This window comes from Hypanus sabinus, chromosome 7 (genome assembly GCF_030144855.1).
Source record: "Hypanus sabinus isolate sHypSab1 chromosome 7, sHypSab1.hap1, whole genome shotgun sequence".
Lineage (NCBI taxonomy): Eukaryota > Metazoa > Chordata > Chondrichthyes > Myliobatiformes > Dasyatidae > Hypanus > Hypanus sabinus.
Window position 1 is genome coordinate 124054065 of NC_082712.1, and position 16614 is coordinate 124070678.

The 16614-nt window shown below is 43.1% G+C and overlaps 1 protein-coding gene across 1 annotated transcript in view; it reads right to left on the minus strand.

Moving 5' to 3' along the window:
• The window catches only part of pnpla2 (patatin-like phospholipase domain containing 2), an 82021-nt gene extending 66886 nt beyond the window's left edge, over window positions 1–15135 (minus strand). The window contains exon 1 of the mRNA XM_059975515.1: window positions 14791–15135. Within this exon, the coding sequence (XP_059831498.1) occupies window positions 14791–14980 (190 nt within the window). The 5' untranslated portion in view covers window positions 14981–15135. The remainder of the gene's footprint in view (window positions 1–14790) is intronic.
• Window positions 15136–16614: the final 1479 nt, after the last annotated feature.

A 16614-nucleotide genomic window follows, 5' to 3' on the forward strand; every position in this document is an offset into this window, starting at 1 on the left:
TTAAAACTTAAGTTTATTTTACTGGATTTGACTCATTTCAGTATTTTTGCAACAGATTCTATTCCTCAGAATATTCAATTGCCAAATGTCCAACGAACGTGATTATCAACCATTCTGGTAGCTGGCAAAGCAATACAATTTGTACCGAGAACATTGTTGATACTTTCAGAGAATTAGGGTCAGTTCCTGAAAAGAATGGCTTTGAAAATTGTTTTGGCAATGAACTAAAGCAGTTTTTTTGGATAGCAATGTTATCTGCGTATGCACACCAATTTCTAGTTACCTCACACAAAACAAAATGATTCAGATCCGCAACTATTTAATCAGTAAACAGACCACTCAGAGCGGTCAACCTTTACTAACTGAGCAGGAATTATATTTCATCTTTCTTTACTCAATTAGATAATAACTAATGAATCAAAATGTTCAGTGCCCCTTGGATAGGTTGAGTAGGGGGTGAACAAAAACAAACTTGTAACAAACACAGTTCCATGCTGCTTTCTAATGAACAATTTGATGAATATTGTCAAGTTTTAAATGGTCAATAAAGTGCTTCTGTTCAGAAGCTCCTATGGGTCAGTCCTGTACTACAAACATCTGACTTAAGGACACCCCTACTTATGAATGAATTCCGAGAGTTTAAAAAAATTCATAAGTACAAAGTACATATCTACATTCATTCCTCACTCTCCCCCTCTTACCGAAACCACCCCCCAACTGTCCATTCTACTGATTGGTCTTTCTTATCTGTTTTATGTGCCTTTGATGCCATCCATTGCAATACCAGTTACCACATGGAATGATTTTTATCTACCCCACTGACAGATAAAACCAACTTGTGAACGTCTGTAAAAATGGAATGTGCTCATTACCCGTCTAGACCTGTATGATTCTATAAAAGTGCTGTGAATGTAAAAATCAGCTTAGATGTTGAGCTGCAATATTGTACCCATTTGCAAGAATCTTAGCATCCATTTGGAAATTTGATTCCCAATTTTCCCCACAGGATTTTCACCCTTCCTATGACCTTTGTCATGGCTTAAAAAGTCTCCTAATGACATCAACTGTAGAATTTGTCTCCAATGTGATTATGAATGTCACTTATCTGGCAAAACAACTGTTGTTATTTACTTTTAGAAAAACTAGTTTTTATACTATTTTTTTCTTTGTAGGGCCAACACACAAGACGCATCCTTTGCACTGAGATCTGTAACATTCAAACAACGTGGAGCACTACATGCCATATCGGGACTGCTTTGTACAGGGAGATAGGGTTATGGTCTTTTGCAGGTTTTCACAAGAGTGTGCATGAGAGAGACAGCGAGACAGACTGCAAGGGGAGGGGGAGAGCGAGACACAAAGAGAAAGAACAAGACAGACACAGCAAAAGAAGGGTAGCTAGACAGACAGCGAAAGAGAGAAACAGCAAGGGAGAAGGGATGGGACAGAGGAAGGTAAAAGTGTGGGGAGAGGGAAGTAGAGGGAGAGAAGCTATGCAGGTAAGAGAAAGAGCAACTGAAAGATAAAAGAAAGCATGTGATTGAATAAGTAGCAATACATAATGTGAATACAGGCCGATAGAACATTAAACAAATTAAGAAGAGGAGATTAACCCAGCCAAATGGTCAATACCTGACAACACCCTAAGTCAGGGGTCGGCAACGTTTACCACTGAAAGAGCCAATATGGACCCATTTCCCACAGAAAAGAAAACACTGGGAGCCACAAAATGAAATAACACTGCATACAACGGGTTTTTTTTTGCCTTTATGCTATGTATAAACAAACTATAATGTGTTGCATTTATGAAATTGATGAACTCCTGCAGAGAAAATGAAATTACATTTCTGCATGCAACAAAAACATTTTGAACTCCGAAAAAAAAGACGTTGGGTTGAAGGTTACTCCATAGTTAGCCTACCTTGGATCGAAGAATTAAAAGAAAGCGCGCACTGGCGGGTGTCAGGCATTGGCAGTGGTGATGTATATTAATAGCGATAAAAAAACACATTGTAGCGGTGTGCTACATGCAGCGCTAAAATAACGACACTGCAGTCAAAGGTAACTTTATTCGAACTAAACAGCCTTGCTTTAAAGCCTCCCTCAACCCGTCCCCGTGGGCGCGGATGCTCCAAAAGACACGTACTCACAAACCCCCGTAGGCTATCTCCCTTAGCTGGAACGGTGGCTAATTGTGAGCTGGTTCGGATGTGCCAGGAAACGGTGTCTCCGCAAAGTTTTCAGATTGTACAAGATCACCATAATCTTCAAATTTCGAATTACATTTCAAAAGCTAACAAACCACGGGGAGCCGCATCACAGAGATCAAAGAGCCGCATGTGGCTCTGGAGCCGCAGGTTGCCGACCTCTGCCCTAAGTCAAACTTCCCATTATAGTGCCAGTCATACCAAAACTCATTAAAGAAAGGACAGCCTCAGGACAGAGGTGCAAAGAGGCGATAGGAAATAACGATGTATTATTATAGGAAAAAAATCATTTTAGAGAAACTACATTATCTAAAGTAAATAAAAGTGAAATGAATTATTGATCTGGCCAACAATATATTTGTACAACAGATACTGCTGCTGAGCAGGATTTCAATGCAATGTATGCAAAATGCTGGAGGAACTCAGCACGTCAGGCAGCTTCTATGGAAGTGAATAAACCATCAATGTTTTGGGCTGAGACCATTCATCAGGATTGGAAAGGAAGGGGGAAGAGGGCATAATAAAAAGTTTGGGGTGGGGTAAGAGGGTAAGCTGGAAGGTGATAGGTGAAGCCAGATAGGATAGGTAAAGGGCTGGAGAAGGAATATGATAGGAGGGGAGAATGGACTGGGGAAGAAAGAGGGGCACCAGGAGGAGTTGATAAGCAGGTGAGAAGATGAAGAATGAGGCCAGAGTGTGGAGTAGGAGTAAGGAGGAGAGGAAAAGAAAAAAATATTACTGGAAGGAGAAGTCAATGTTCGTGCCATCAGGTTGGAAACTACCTAGATGGAATACCAAAATGGCCTCATCTTGACAAAAGATGAGGCCATAGCCTGATATGTTGGAATGGGAATGGGGATAGGAAGCAAAATGGTTGGTCACTGGGAAATTCCACTTTTGGCAGATGGAGTGGAGGTACTCAATGGAGTGGTCTCACAATTTATGTCGGGTTTCACCAATGTAGAGGAGGCCGCATCAGAAGCACCAGATACAATAGACAAGCCCAACAAAGTCATAAGTGAAGTGTTGCCTCATCTGGAAAGACCATCTGGGGCTCTTAATGGAAGTGAGGGAGGAGGTGAAAGGGCAGGTGTATTCATTTCTGTCGCTTGCATGGACATATGTCAGGAAGGAGATAACTGGGGAAGGACAAATGGGCATGGGAATTATAGAGGGAATGATCCCTGGAGAAAGCAGAGAGTGGGGGCTGGGAAGGTAAAGATACCTTTGGTGGTAGGATTCTACTGAAGATGATGGAAGGTGTGCAGACTGATATGTTGGATATGGAAGCTTATGGGGTGGTAGGTGAGGACAAAAAGAACTCCACCTACGTTAAGACTGTGGCTAGATGGGTGAAGCATGAATGTCCGGTAAATGGAGGCAATGTGGGTGAGGACAGCATCAATGGTAAAGGAATGGAAATCCTGTTCTTTGAAGACAGTGGACATCTTTGATGTCCTGCAAAGGAATGCCTTATTGTGGGAACAGACATGGTGGAGATAAAGGAACCGAGAAGAGGGTGTAGCATTCTTACAGGGGACAGGGTGGAAAAAGGTATAGCCAGGAGAAACTGAGGAAGGAGACCAAATGAATTTAAGGCAGAGTGGAAGTTGGAGGCAAAGTTGATGAAATTGATGAGCTTAACATGGGTGCATGAAGTAGTATTAATGCAATTGTCAATGTAACAAAGGAAGAGTTGGAGATCATTACCAGGGAAGGCTTTGAACTTGGATTATTCTACATAGCTGGGATCCATGGCTACTACTTGAGCTTGGAAAAAGTGTGAGGAGCTGAAGGAGAAATTGTTGAGGTTGAAGACCATTTCCGCCAGACAAAGGAGGGTGGTAGTGGAGCAGAACTGGTTGGGTCTTTCATTGAGAAAAACGGGGAGGGCCTTTGGGTCTTTTCGATAGGGGATAGAAAACTGTATTGGGACTGAACATCCATGGTGAAAACGAGGCAGTCAGTACCGGGGAATTGAAAATTGATGAGGACATCGAGAGCATATGAAGTGCCTTGGATGCAAGTGGGAAGGGAATCAACCAAGGGGGATAGAATGGGGTTGAGGTGTAGGAACACTAGTTCAGTGGGGCAGGAGCAAGCTGAGACTACGGGCCTACCTGGACAGTCAGGTTTGTGGATCGGGTAGGAGGTAGAAACAAGCAGTGCAAGACAAGGGGAATATGAGGTTGATGGCAGTGGATAGAAGATCTCTGTTGATGAAGTTGGGAAAGTGCAGTAGACAAGACCTGATGGCTCAGAATGGGGTCCTTTTCGAGGGGCAAGTAAGAGGTGTTTGAGATTTGCCACTTGGAGTCAGCAAAGTAGAGGTCAGCCTACCAGATGACAAGAGCACTGCCATTGTCTGCATGTTTGATGCCAAGGTTGGGATTGGTACAGAGAGAGTAGAGGGAAATCTGTTCAGAGAAGGTAAGGTTTGAGGAGGAGTGCTGAAGTCAAGCCAGTTGGTGTATCATTGCCAATTTTAAAAAAGATAAAAGATCAGGAGCAGGCATAGAACAAGAGCAGGGTGGTCCAAGAAGAGGAGGCAGCTTAGAGATAGGAGAAGTGGTCACCAGTACAGGTTGCTGATTTCTTGCTGAAGAGGTGGGCTTGGAGACAGAAGTGACTGAAGAAGGATGGGGTGGGGGGGTGCAGAGATCACTGAAATGCAGACAAATGGGGATAAAGGCAAGGCTCTTGCATCAGAGAGAGGAGTGTCAGAGGAAATGGTGAAAGCACAGCAGGGATTAAAGCTAGGATCAGATGGGGGAGGAGAGTTGGTGGAGTCAGAGGAGGTGGGGTCTCGGTTGAGGTGTTCAGGGAAGGGAGGGTGGGATAAAGATAGAGGCTTGGAGGACTCAATAGGTTATGGGGGTGGCTGAGAAACCTGGGGTTGGAGAGTGGTAGTGGGGGCAGGGGAGCCCAGGCACCCAACGGCAGTGAGGAAGGCCTCAGCCTGGAGCTGGTAGCAGCCGGGGTCAGGCTGGAGCCAGGGCTAGAGGCTACTTAATTCCTGGTCTGAAGTCATCTGGGGTTGCTGGAACCAGAATTGGCGATGGTGGGACCCATGGTCTGAAGCTGCCCAGAGTTGGAACTTAAGTTGGCAATGGCAATATCCATGGTCTGGAGGCATCCATTTGACAGGATCTGGCAAATGGCTGTCTATAACCGATGTATGCTGGGGTTACAATCCAATTTGTGAATCATGATAGGATAGGCAGTGTTTTAAGTGGTGTTGGTGGAAACATTAAAAAATGAACTAATATTCCAGTAAAACTAATAATCCCATCTACAATTGTTCAGAAATCTCAATAGTTCAGCATCTGACTTATCATGTACTAATTCCTGTGCTCCCTTTAACACAATGGGGCCCCATTTCCTGCACTGGAGTCCCATTTTGGTGCTTTCTGTGCACAGTGGCACCGCAGTTCTCATATTCACCCTAACACAACCGAGTGCCTAGCTCTGGACTCCTTTGGAAACTCACCTGGTGCTGTTCACTGCATTCCCTAGCAATGCACTTCATTCACTGGACATTTATGATCTACTTTGTAACATCTTAAAACAGTGAATTAATTGAAGAAACATTTAACAGACCAGAGAAGTCCTGACTGTTCCACATTAACAAAGTTCTACAGATTGGCAAAACAATGTCAAATATTTTTGAATGCAGGCAAAATGGAATGGATTAGGACAAAAAGAACCATAAAAGTCAAGAAGATTTCTAGTGGAGAACCTTAGGACAGTAGTTCCACTGCACCGTACACCTGGTTAGACTACACCTACAGCACAGGCCTGGAAAGAGTGCAATTATAAGCAAAGATCACTCAAACTTGTATGATACTCCAAGTTATAAGAAAGGCAACACAGTGACTATACATCATTAGGAGTTTGAAGAGATTTGGTATGTCAACAAATACACTCAAAACCTTCTATAGATGTACTGTGGAGAGCATTCTGACAGGCTGCATCACTGTCTGGTATGGGGGGGGGGGAGAGGGGAGGCTACTGCACAGGACCGAAAGAAGCTGCAGAGGTCATAAATTTAGTTGGGTCCATCTTGGGTACCAGCCTACAAAGTACCCAGCACACCTTCAAGGAGTGGTGTCTCAGAAAGGCAGCATCAATTAATTATTAAGGCCCTCCAGCATCCAGGGCACACCATTTTCTTACTGTTACCATAAGCTAGGAGGTACAGAAGCCTGACGGCTCACATTCAGCCACTCAGGAACAGTTTCTTCCCCTCTGCCATCTGACTCCTAAGTGGACATTGAACTCATGAACACTACCTCACTTTTTAAAAAATATATATTGCTTCTGTTTTTGCACGATTTTTAATCTATTCAATATTCATATACTGTAATTGATATACTCATTCAATTTTTTTAAACTTGTTTCTATTATTTTGTATTGCATCGCACTCCTTCTGCTAAGTTAACAAATTTCTGGACACATGCCAGTGATAATAAACCTGATTCTGATACTGCCTGGACTTTAGAAAATTAAGGATCACTTTATTCAGACTTCCAAGATATTAAATGAGGCTGATAGGGTGGGTACAGAGAGCCTAAATTGATTAGGATTAGAAATCTTAAATGAAGGTTCAAATTTAAAAATCAGAACCTGATGCACCATCAATAACTCACACTGAGACGTAAGGCGAGATATCGGCTTTTATTGACTGGAAGAAGGAACCAGGAGTGAGTGTCCATCATACTATGTCCTGGAGACTGAGGCCGAGCGTCAGGCCTCAGATCGCCTTTATACAGGGGCCTGTGGGAGGAGCCACAGGAGCAGTCAGCAGGGGGCGTGTCCAGACAGGCACATAGTTCACCACAGAACCAGATCTTTCAGATCTGAAGAGAACAAAGTAACAGAATTCTGAAACTCTTCTACAATTGAAAACTAACTTTGAATTTGAGGAAAGTGGTTAGTATGTGGATTTAAATCAAAAATGAGCTGAAATCTCAATAAAGTGTGAAACCTGCTGTAGGGGCTCCAGAGCTATTAAAATATTCTCAAATCAGTTCACAATTTTCAGATTGAGAGGTTTTAATGAGAGCACAATTTTTAATTGTATCTTGCCAATTTAGGTTAAACCTGTAAAGACAAACATTCATGGCATATCTTAATTTAGTCTAAGACAAAACGGTAGTGCATCAGGTTACTTTCTAATGAAGTGCTCTTGAAAGAAAGCAGCACTTTGGTTCTAGAAATATCGGAATTGGAACAGGCTCCAGAAGCTGGTACAGACTTGGCTGCCCAGTGTCTCAATATCATCCCTCCCCTCTTTGATCCATTACCCTGGTTCCCTTCCTTATTTTTTATTATTAACAACATCCAAAGCTTAAGATGGAAAGTCAGTAATTTCCACTGCACAAAAATATATTTCCTGATTTTACTTCTGAAAGTGCCCATTCTAGATTTTTTCACCAATAAAGACAGTTTTACTTTAATCTTAACCATGAAAGGGTGTGGTTCAAAGATCTAAATGAGATCACCTTCCAACTCAATTCAGGATAGTGTTTGAGCAAATTATTCTTCTAATTAAATCCATTTAATTTTGTATGATTATGAATCTGCATCCGGCCTCTTTTTTTAAGTTTGATATCATTCCTTGTGATGTGGTGCCAAACATGAGGGTGACCAAGGCTTAAAGCAACAGTAACGTCCTTGATTTTGTTATTCCAGCTCCCAAGGTCGGTTACGGCTGATGACGTTATGACAAAATATTTGTATATTCACATAAGACAAGATATCTAAAACGATGAAGGAGTACAGACACTGCTATCACTTTATTTTCACAATGAGGTAACTATCCATTATTCCTGGCTTACGTGAACTTGAACAAGTCCATAGCAAGTTATCAACTTAAATATTTTCTTTCCCTCAGCTGACGCAATATTGTAACATCCCACATTTTTCACAACAGCTTTATTCTGTATCATGAAAACACAACTTCTCAGTTTTCCATTGGCATGCTCCACCTGACACTCTAACACTAGGAGATTTATGGCGTCTGAAAAGGTATATAAATTTCATGGTGCACAGGGGAATAACATACATCTTAATCATGGGCTCATTCCTGCAAAATACCAAAGTGCAGGAGGGTTGGGGTGCAATGTGATAGAAAGCTGGACTCCAAGTACCTAAAGTCCATTCCTTCGCCTGATTTGTTGAAATATGGGCCTGCGACTTGGTGGCCAGAAGATACGATGAAGGAAAGTCTCTGAAAAAGAACCTTTGGTGAGATCACTGAGATGTGGTTTCCTGGGGGGGGGGGGGGGGGGTTGGCAAAAATTAGAGGGATGGGGAATATAGCAGAGGACCAGGAAGAGAAAATTAATAATTCATAACTGGGGGAACTTCGGGGAATGAAGGCAGAACAGTTGTGAGGGTTGAAAATTTCTCTTGATCTGTCTGAGAAGGGTTCACAGTGTGAGATTTCATGGAATGGGACCTACTGAAGCAGTTCTATTTCAAGTAATGATAAAGCAGTCACATATTTGCAAATGTAAAGCAAAATCATCCGAATCTGTGTTGTATGACAATGAACAGCACTGGGAACTTTCAGGTTTCTCTCTGTTAGCTTGTAGAACAAAAAGGCAGGAAGGAAATTCAACTTCCTTATACAGTTCTTTTAAAATTAAAATTGAATAAAGGAATAAAAAACATTGCAAAATCACTGCATGATCCATTTTCCAGGCCCCTATACTTTAATTAGACTATCATTTTATATCATGCAGGTATAAAGTATAAAATGTAGACAGAGGACAAGGCCACTTCATCCCTCTAGCTTGTTCCACCATTCAATTGAATCATGGCTGGTTCAACATTCCTTGTCCATTGTCTTACGCTTTTCTCATAATGTTTGATTCCCTTACTGAGTAGAAATCTAGCTCAATTTTACATGTACCCAAACCCTTCTCCAACAACTCTGTGGCAAGGAATTCAAAGCATGTACAATGACCTGAGGGAAGAAATGCTCCCTATCTTAAAAGGGCACTCCTTATTTCCGGAGTAAACATCCCTTCAACATTAATTTTGTCTGGTCACCCAAGGTATTGTTCTTCTGAACTCTAGTGAGTCCCAATCTAGTTAACTTTTCCTCATAGGGAAAACTGATTAATACATGGGATCATCTCGGTGAACCTTCTCTGAACTTCCTCCAATGAAATAATAATTTTCTTTAATTAGGTTGACTGAAATTGTCCACAGTACTCTCAATGTGATTTTGCTGATGTCTTCTACCATTGTTATAAGTTTATTATACTCTATTCCCCCTTGAAATAATAAGCAATATTTATTATTTCAAATAACAAGTAATATTTACCGTAAATCTAGCTAGTGTAAATTTCCTTCATTCCTCTAAATCAACAGTTAGTATTGTAAACCCAGCCCTAGTTCGACTGATATCCCACCATTCACAGATTGCAAACCTGAAAGAGATAGGCCCATCCCCCACCCTCTGCTTCCTACTTGCTAGTCAATCATTTATTGATATCAATATGGTCTCTTCAACATGGTGGGCTCTTGTGATTTTAGCAATTTATTTACAACGTATGAAGAGTGAGCAGAGGCAAGACACAAATCAGCCACTGAAAAACAGAATAACCAAACGAGCTGCACGTTCACCAACACAAATGCGCAATTCAACCAGTCTAAGGAAGCATGTGATGATCCTGAAACTTAGCTAGAGGAGATCATTCACTGGACTATAGCCTGCTTATATGTTACTAGTTGTGTAAATAGATGATCTAATGCTCAGGGTAAGCTAACAGACACGGGAAGTAGTAGTTCAGTCTGGCCCCTTGGATGAGGAAACAACCCAAGACACTACCTGGGGCTAAGATTTTATATATATATATATATATATATATATATATAGACACAGGGTAAACCAAACTGTTTTTCTAAGTATAAATAGAAAATGTTGGAAACTCATCAGCCGGTTAGACAGTACTTTTGCTGAGAGAAACAGTTAATGCTTTAAGGCAACAGCTAAAAAGGGATTGAACAAGTACAACGGCAGGAAAGGTGGAGGAGACATGAGAACATAAAGGTAAAATCTGCAATAGGGCGGAGGACAAGAAATGTTAAATGATTCACAGCCCCGGATAGCTTCATGTAGAAATTTCCAGCATGTTCATTAATTTGTTTAGGCATTACTTTTAAGTCATTTGAATAAAATGCATTATCAAGAAAGAATGTATGAAATTTAACTATTTTTGCCTTCTCATGGGATATGTGGAATATTTTAAATTTCCCTCACACAGGTCTGTTTCCATGAACATACAATGGTCCTGAAGTACTGCTTCCTGTCCTTACTCAAAAATATATCACCCCTGCTTCTGCATGTCATGTGACCTTGTTTTGGCTTCCTTTCCTTAACTTCCCCACCTCCATTTCAAGCAAGGATAGCTATGAATATTTAAGCCCATTGATCTGCAAGACTATATTTCTTCCTGTAAAGTTTTCTTTGGTGTCACTGTCTCAACTACATTGATTCTGATGGCACATTCCACTTCCCTGCAAAGATTATCCCTCACTGTGATAGGCAAGGCTCTGACTCCAGATTCTAATAATTTCTTCCAGGCACTCAAATTACTTTGTAATTAAATGTTTCTTCCAATTTAGTATTTCCATTATTTACAATCAGACTTTTTATACTAGGGATTTGGAATTTCAAATATAGATTGAGTCACTACTGCATGAATTACTTGCATTGAAAAAACCTATAGATAAGCAAACATTTCTCAAAGCCTATCACTTTAATTCTCATTTCTTCCCCAGTTCTGACCTCATGTTCTATGAAATCCCCTTGAGTTCCAAGAAAGTTGAACACTATCTCCAGAAACAAGTGATCACTGATTCAGCGATCTGCAGTCTTCCAGATCCTCTAGTGAGTAAAAATAACTAGATTACAACACCCACCCATTTTATCAGATAGTTATTCTTGGCATTAATACTGTTTGTTTATTGAGAAACAGCTCAGAGGAGGCTTTTCAGACCCTTTGAGCCATGCCGCCCAGCAATTCCGATTTAATCCTAGCCTCATCACGGGACAGTTTACAATGACCAATTAACCTACCAACTGGCATGCCTTTGGACTCTGGGAGGAAACCCGAGCACCCAGAGGAAACCCACATGATCACAGGGACAAGCTCATTGCAGGCAGTAGCAAGTATTGAACCTGGGTCGCTGGTACCGTAAAAGTGGTGTGCTAATCACTACACCACCATGCTGCTCCTTTATTGTTGTAATTTTTTATTGTAATTTGTTATTCCATTAGGCACAGTGAAGCAACATTTCATTCTGACAACACACAGTTGCAGCAACCTGGCTTCAATATCAAACCCCAGGGCTATCTGGCTAGAACTTGCATATCCTGTCTCACTCTGTGGGGCTTCCATCATGTCATAAATGATTGCTCATGGCCATTGTTGAAGTGGGCAGAGTAAAGTGGTGAACTGAGTGTGGTGAACTACATATACCTGTCTGGACATGCCACCCCCCCCCCCCACCCCGCTGACTGCTCCTGTGGCCCCTCCCACTGACTATGGCTCCTCCCACAGACCCCCGTATAAAGGTGATTGGAGCCTGAGCCCAGCCTCAGTCTCCAGGATGTAGTCTGGTGGTCAACTACTGCTTGTTCTTTCTTCCAGTCAATAAAAGCCATTATCTCACCTTCATGTCTCAGAGAGAGTTATTGATGGTGCATCAATGAGGTGTGCTTCTGAGAGAAGAGGTGGAGGCCAAGGTCCCAGAGACCATTGTGGATCAGCCACTGTGCGAGTGGGCCAGAGAAGGAATCTAAGATCTGAGCAACGTTCCCTCTAAGATGCGCACAAGTGCATTCACACACGTTTTGCTACTGGCATACTAAAGAAACAGCGCGAAAAAGGTTGGCATGTTAACTATATTTCATGATCACACACAATCACATTTCTTTTTCCAGTTTCTGACATGGACTGTGTTGACAATGTGGAATTTGTGATAATTTGTCTGCAGATTTTAGAACTGGCTAATTTATACCGTCTGCATTGAAAAACTTCTTGATGCACCATGTTGAATTCCAAAGAAACAAAGGGTGTGAATTGCAAAAGAACTGCTCGTTCATTTAAAGCAGAATAGCTTAATGAAACAGTAGAGATTGCTACACCAAAACCTCACAAGGTCAGGAACATGCAGCTACAAGAAATATTATGTACAATACAGAAACTGGTGTAACCTGCATTTATTGCTGAAGAACTTGCAACAGGGAAGAAAGTGGAGTGATATTTTGAAACTTGACTTTTTAAAGCATCATTTAGCAAGCAAATCACATATGGGCAAAGGCTCCAGGGAGAAAATTCTTCAATATCTGCTAAAGGTCTGCTACACATTTTGTGCAGATGAATGGGAGCAAAAATGATCAAACTGAGAGAAGATCAAAGATCTTATTGACAGTGTTTTGCCAGCTGTTAAAATGAATACGTTTATATATAAAATTCAGATCGCACATGTTGTCACTGGGCAAAAAACTGCCCAGCACAAGATTTTTGTGCACATTGGTCACTATAAACTGGAGAGAACTTTGGTTCTGGGACTTTGGCTCGGGAGGCTTCAGTAAGGCGGCACAGGTGAGAAGCAGGTAAGAATAGGCAAGGTTTTTTGTATGTAGTAGTATTAACTAAAAAGGTACCTATTTAAACAAATTAAATGAAATAGGGGTGCAGGATCGATAGCTGCATGATATGGGAGTTGGACTCCACTGTGGTTCCTGGTGACCACAACTACAGCAAGACCTGGTTGCTGGAGGAATTCAGGCTCAAGGTTAATGACCTGGAATCTGAGGTTGAAATAAGCGATGCATTAGGAAAGAGCCTCCTGTGTTTCAGCAGGCTGTCACTTCCATCAGACTGACTACTTCAAATTTGATCTGAGGCCAGGTATGACTCCAAGTGAGGCAGGTAGGGGGATCCAATAGGTGGTGTAAGACGAGCATCAGCCCCTGAACTTGCCCAATATTCCCGAGATTGTTGCTCCGTGTAAGGATGAGAGTGGGTGCTGTAGGAAGGATGCGCAACCGAACTGCGGCACATTGTGGGGGGGTGGGAGAGAGAAGATTTGTAGTGGTAATTTGGGATAGTAGAGTCAGGGGAATCTACAATTCTCTTCCACAATGGATCAAGAATCCCAAAGGCTGTGTTGTCTGTCTGATGCCTTCTGAGGAATTTGGAGTGAGAAGACCTAGTCATTGTGGATATTTAAAGCTGAGGTTGAAAGGTTCTTGATTAGTAAGGGTATCAAGGGTTATGGGGAGAATTCAGGAGAATGGGCTTGAGAGGGGGAAAAATCAGACATGATTGAATGGTGGAGCAAACGATGGGCTGAATGCCTAATTCTGCTCCTATGTTTTATGATCTTGTACAGCATGGAAACCTAAAATACATCCCCAGTTCTACCATAGGAACAGAACACTACAGTCCACCCCTTGCTCCACTATTATTGTTTTTGAGCAAATGTACTATTCTGCAGTTTTCCCTCTCCTCTCTGTTACATAAATTATGTACAATTCATATGTTGTGTTTCCTGAACTTGTCAATCTGCACAAGGATTTTTTTGTACATTCAGCTCACGGTATTGTGCACACAGCAATAGACACAACTTGACTTGAACCAGTCATTGGCCCACAATATCTGTGACCCATCTCCATTGATCCCGTCTCCCAGCACTTGCCCATAGTCTTCTATCTCTGGGCAATTTCCACCCACATCTGCTAGCAGACTTACTGTAAATTGCCTGGAGTCTTGGTGGGAGGCGAGGGAATGTTGCGGGCAGGTGATCATGTCACAGAGAATAGGTTAGCTAGGGGCCACTAGGTGGGGGATTGTGACTAAAGGGAATGTTTTTACTAACCAATGGGATGCAGTTCCAAAATCTGATATTATGATTTGTTTCCTTTTGCACCAGCATTACATTCAATTTGTACTGACAACACACTCAAAATGCGGGAGGAACTCGCCAGGCCAGGTAGCACCGTTGGAAAGGAGTGAACAGTCGACGTTTCGGGCCAAGACCCTTCATCAGGACTGGTGTACTGTACCTCTCCCAGTCACTTCCATGACTGGGATTCTCTCTCCGCCGCCTGCAGACTCCTGATGAAGGATCTCGTCCCAAAACGTCGACCCTTTTCCGTAGCCTGCTGCGTTCCTGCAGCATTTTGTGTGTTGCTCGGGTTTCCAGCATCTGCAGATTTTCCCGTGTTTGCAATCTATCCTGACTTCTCTTGGCCAGCATTTGCATCCCTGCCCTCAAGACAACGTCACTGGCATCACCCCTCGCCTCTCCATCTGGTCAAAACCTTCAGGTGCTGCACCTGCTTGTAAAATATCTTTCCGCCAGATGAAATATTTTCTTTCCTCTCTCCTACAATCCCCAGACACTTCCCGTGCGTAAAATGTGCACCTCCAACAGACGACTGCGCCCAAGGTACCTCGCTGATAGTTGGGGAGTTCTGGGACGGGTGAAAGGATGAGATTAGAGGCGAGAGAGACTCCTGTCCCGGGAACAGGGCGTCTCTGATTTCGTTTCTTACCCAGGCAGGCTCTGCTGACCAAGGCAGTGGCTGTCAGCGCGCCGGCCGATGCCCCGTAGATGTTGCTGGCGTTGTGCACCAGCTGCGGGGCGTGCTCGCACAGGCAGCTGGCCACTCCGATATGGTAGATGCCCAGAAACCCGCAGCCGGCGAACGAAATGCTCCAGGACGAGTCCTCGGGCCGCAGCATCTCCTCCGCGGGATCAACTTCAAACGACGTCCTCCAGCAAACGTACTCGGAGCCGGCTTCTGACTGCCTCCGGCTGCCGCGCTCACATCTTCCGCAAAGCTGCCGCACCGACGCCTCCGAGCACCCTACTCCTGCCCGGCTCCGGGGCGCTCCAGGATTTCTCGCTTCCTCCCTCCACCCCAGCCAATTAGCTTCGCGACCCACCATGAATGACCCTTAAGTTAGCCAATCACCGAGCTCCCAGCCCAGCACGTCACACAGCTGTCAATCGCTGCCCGTGAAACGTCAGCCTTGTTTTTATATGTAGATTATGATCATACACGGAAGGTGCTGCCACTAATTACAGTATACAGTACAATGTGCAAGGATATAGGGAATGATGGCAATATCCCTGACACGTATTTATACATTTTCTTTATTTTCAGATTTCCAGCATGTGCAATATTATATTGTTGTCATTCTGATTCTCAAAGTTTAAAACAGCAGAATACGCCCATGGGGAAGATATTTTAAACTCAACGCAGAAACAAACCGATTTATTTAGCCTTTTAACATAGAAAAGCTTCTCAAAATATCTCAGCAGGACCTATCATGCTCCTGGAACTCGGCAGGTCGAAAGCATTGTCCGAGTGTGAGAAGTTAGGGAGGGGAATTATACGTTTCCCCCCACAGATGCTGCTCGGTTCGCTGTGTTCCTGTTTGTTGCTCCAGGTTCCAGCGTCCTGCAGTCTCTGCCTCCAGCTATTATAACGAAACTGGATACCAAACATACACAAGGTCGCCTTTGTAGAAGAGGTAGGCAGCGGGCTCATGTGTAGACAACGGCAGGGATTGCATGGTGAACGGAAAAGACAATATTCGCTACCAGAGTTTCAGCGGCAATGCTAACTGCCCAGTGCGGGGTTAAGGGCTCTTCTCGGAGTGGGACAGAAGGGCGCCACGGTAACTTAGCAGTTAGCGCAACGCTATTACAGCCCGCAGTGTCGGAGTTCAGAGTTCAATTCCGGCATTCTCTTTTTAGCAAACTTGAGCATTCCTTCCTGTGTGTCCTCCCAGAGTCCAAAGATGTGCCGGTTATTGGTTAGTTAGCCACTGTAAGTTGTCCTGTCGGTGGGTTGCTGGGCGAGAATAACTGTGTTGCTGAGAGAATCCTGGGTGTTATCGGCACATAGGTAGAATCGGGTACTGTGTTTTTGGGCTGATCGTACACAAAAGACAAAAGTCCGGGGGGGGGGGGGGTGGAACAAAACATTAAGATGTTGTCACAGAAAAAAAGATGTTGGCTACATCATTTTAGATAAAGAAACAGACGCAAGAGATTACTCAGACACTGGAAATCTTGATAATTACATACAAAGTGCTAGAGGAACTCAGAAAGTCAGGCAACATCTATGAAGAGGAATAATATGAAGACCGAAAGAACGGGGCAAAAGCTAGGATAAGCATGTGCGGGGGGCGGGGGGGGAGAGCGCAAAGGGTACAAGCTAGTTAGTGATAGGTGACTGCAGGTGCGGGGAAGCTGGGTGGCAATTGATATGAAAAGTTGGGAGGTGATATGTGGAAGAGTTAAAGGGCTGAAGAAGAAAAAGGAATCTGATAGGAGAGGTCAGTGGAATAAAAGGAGGGAGGTCATG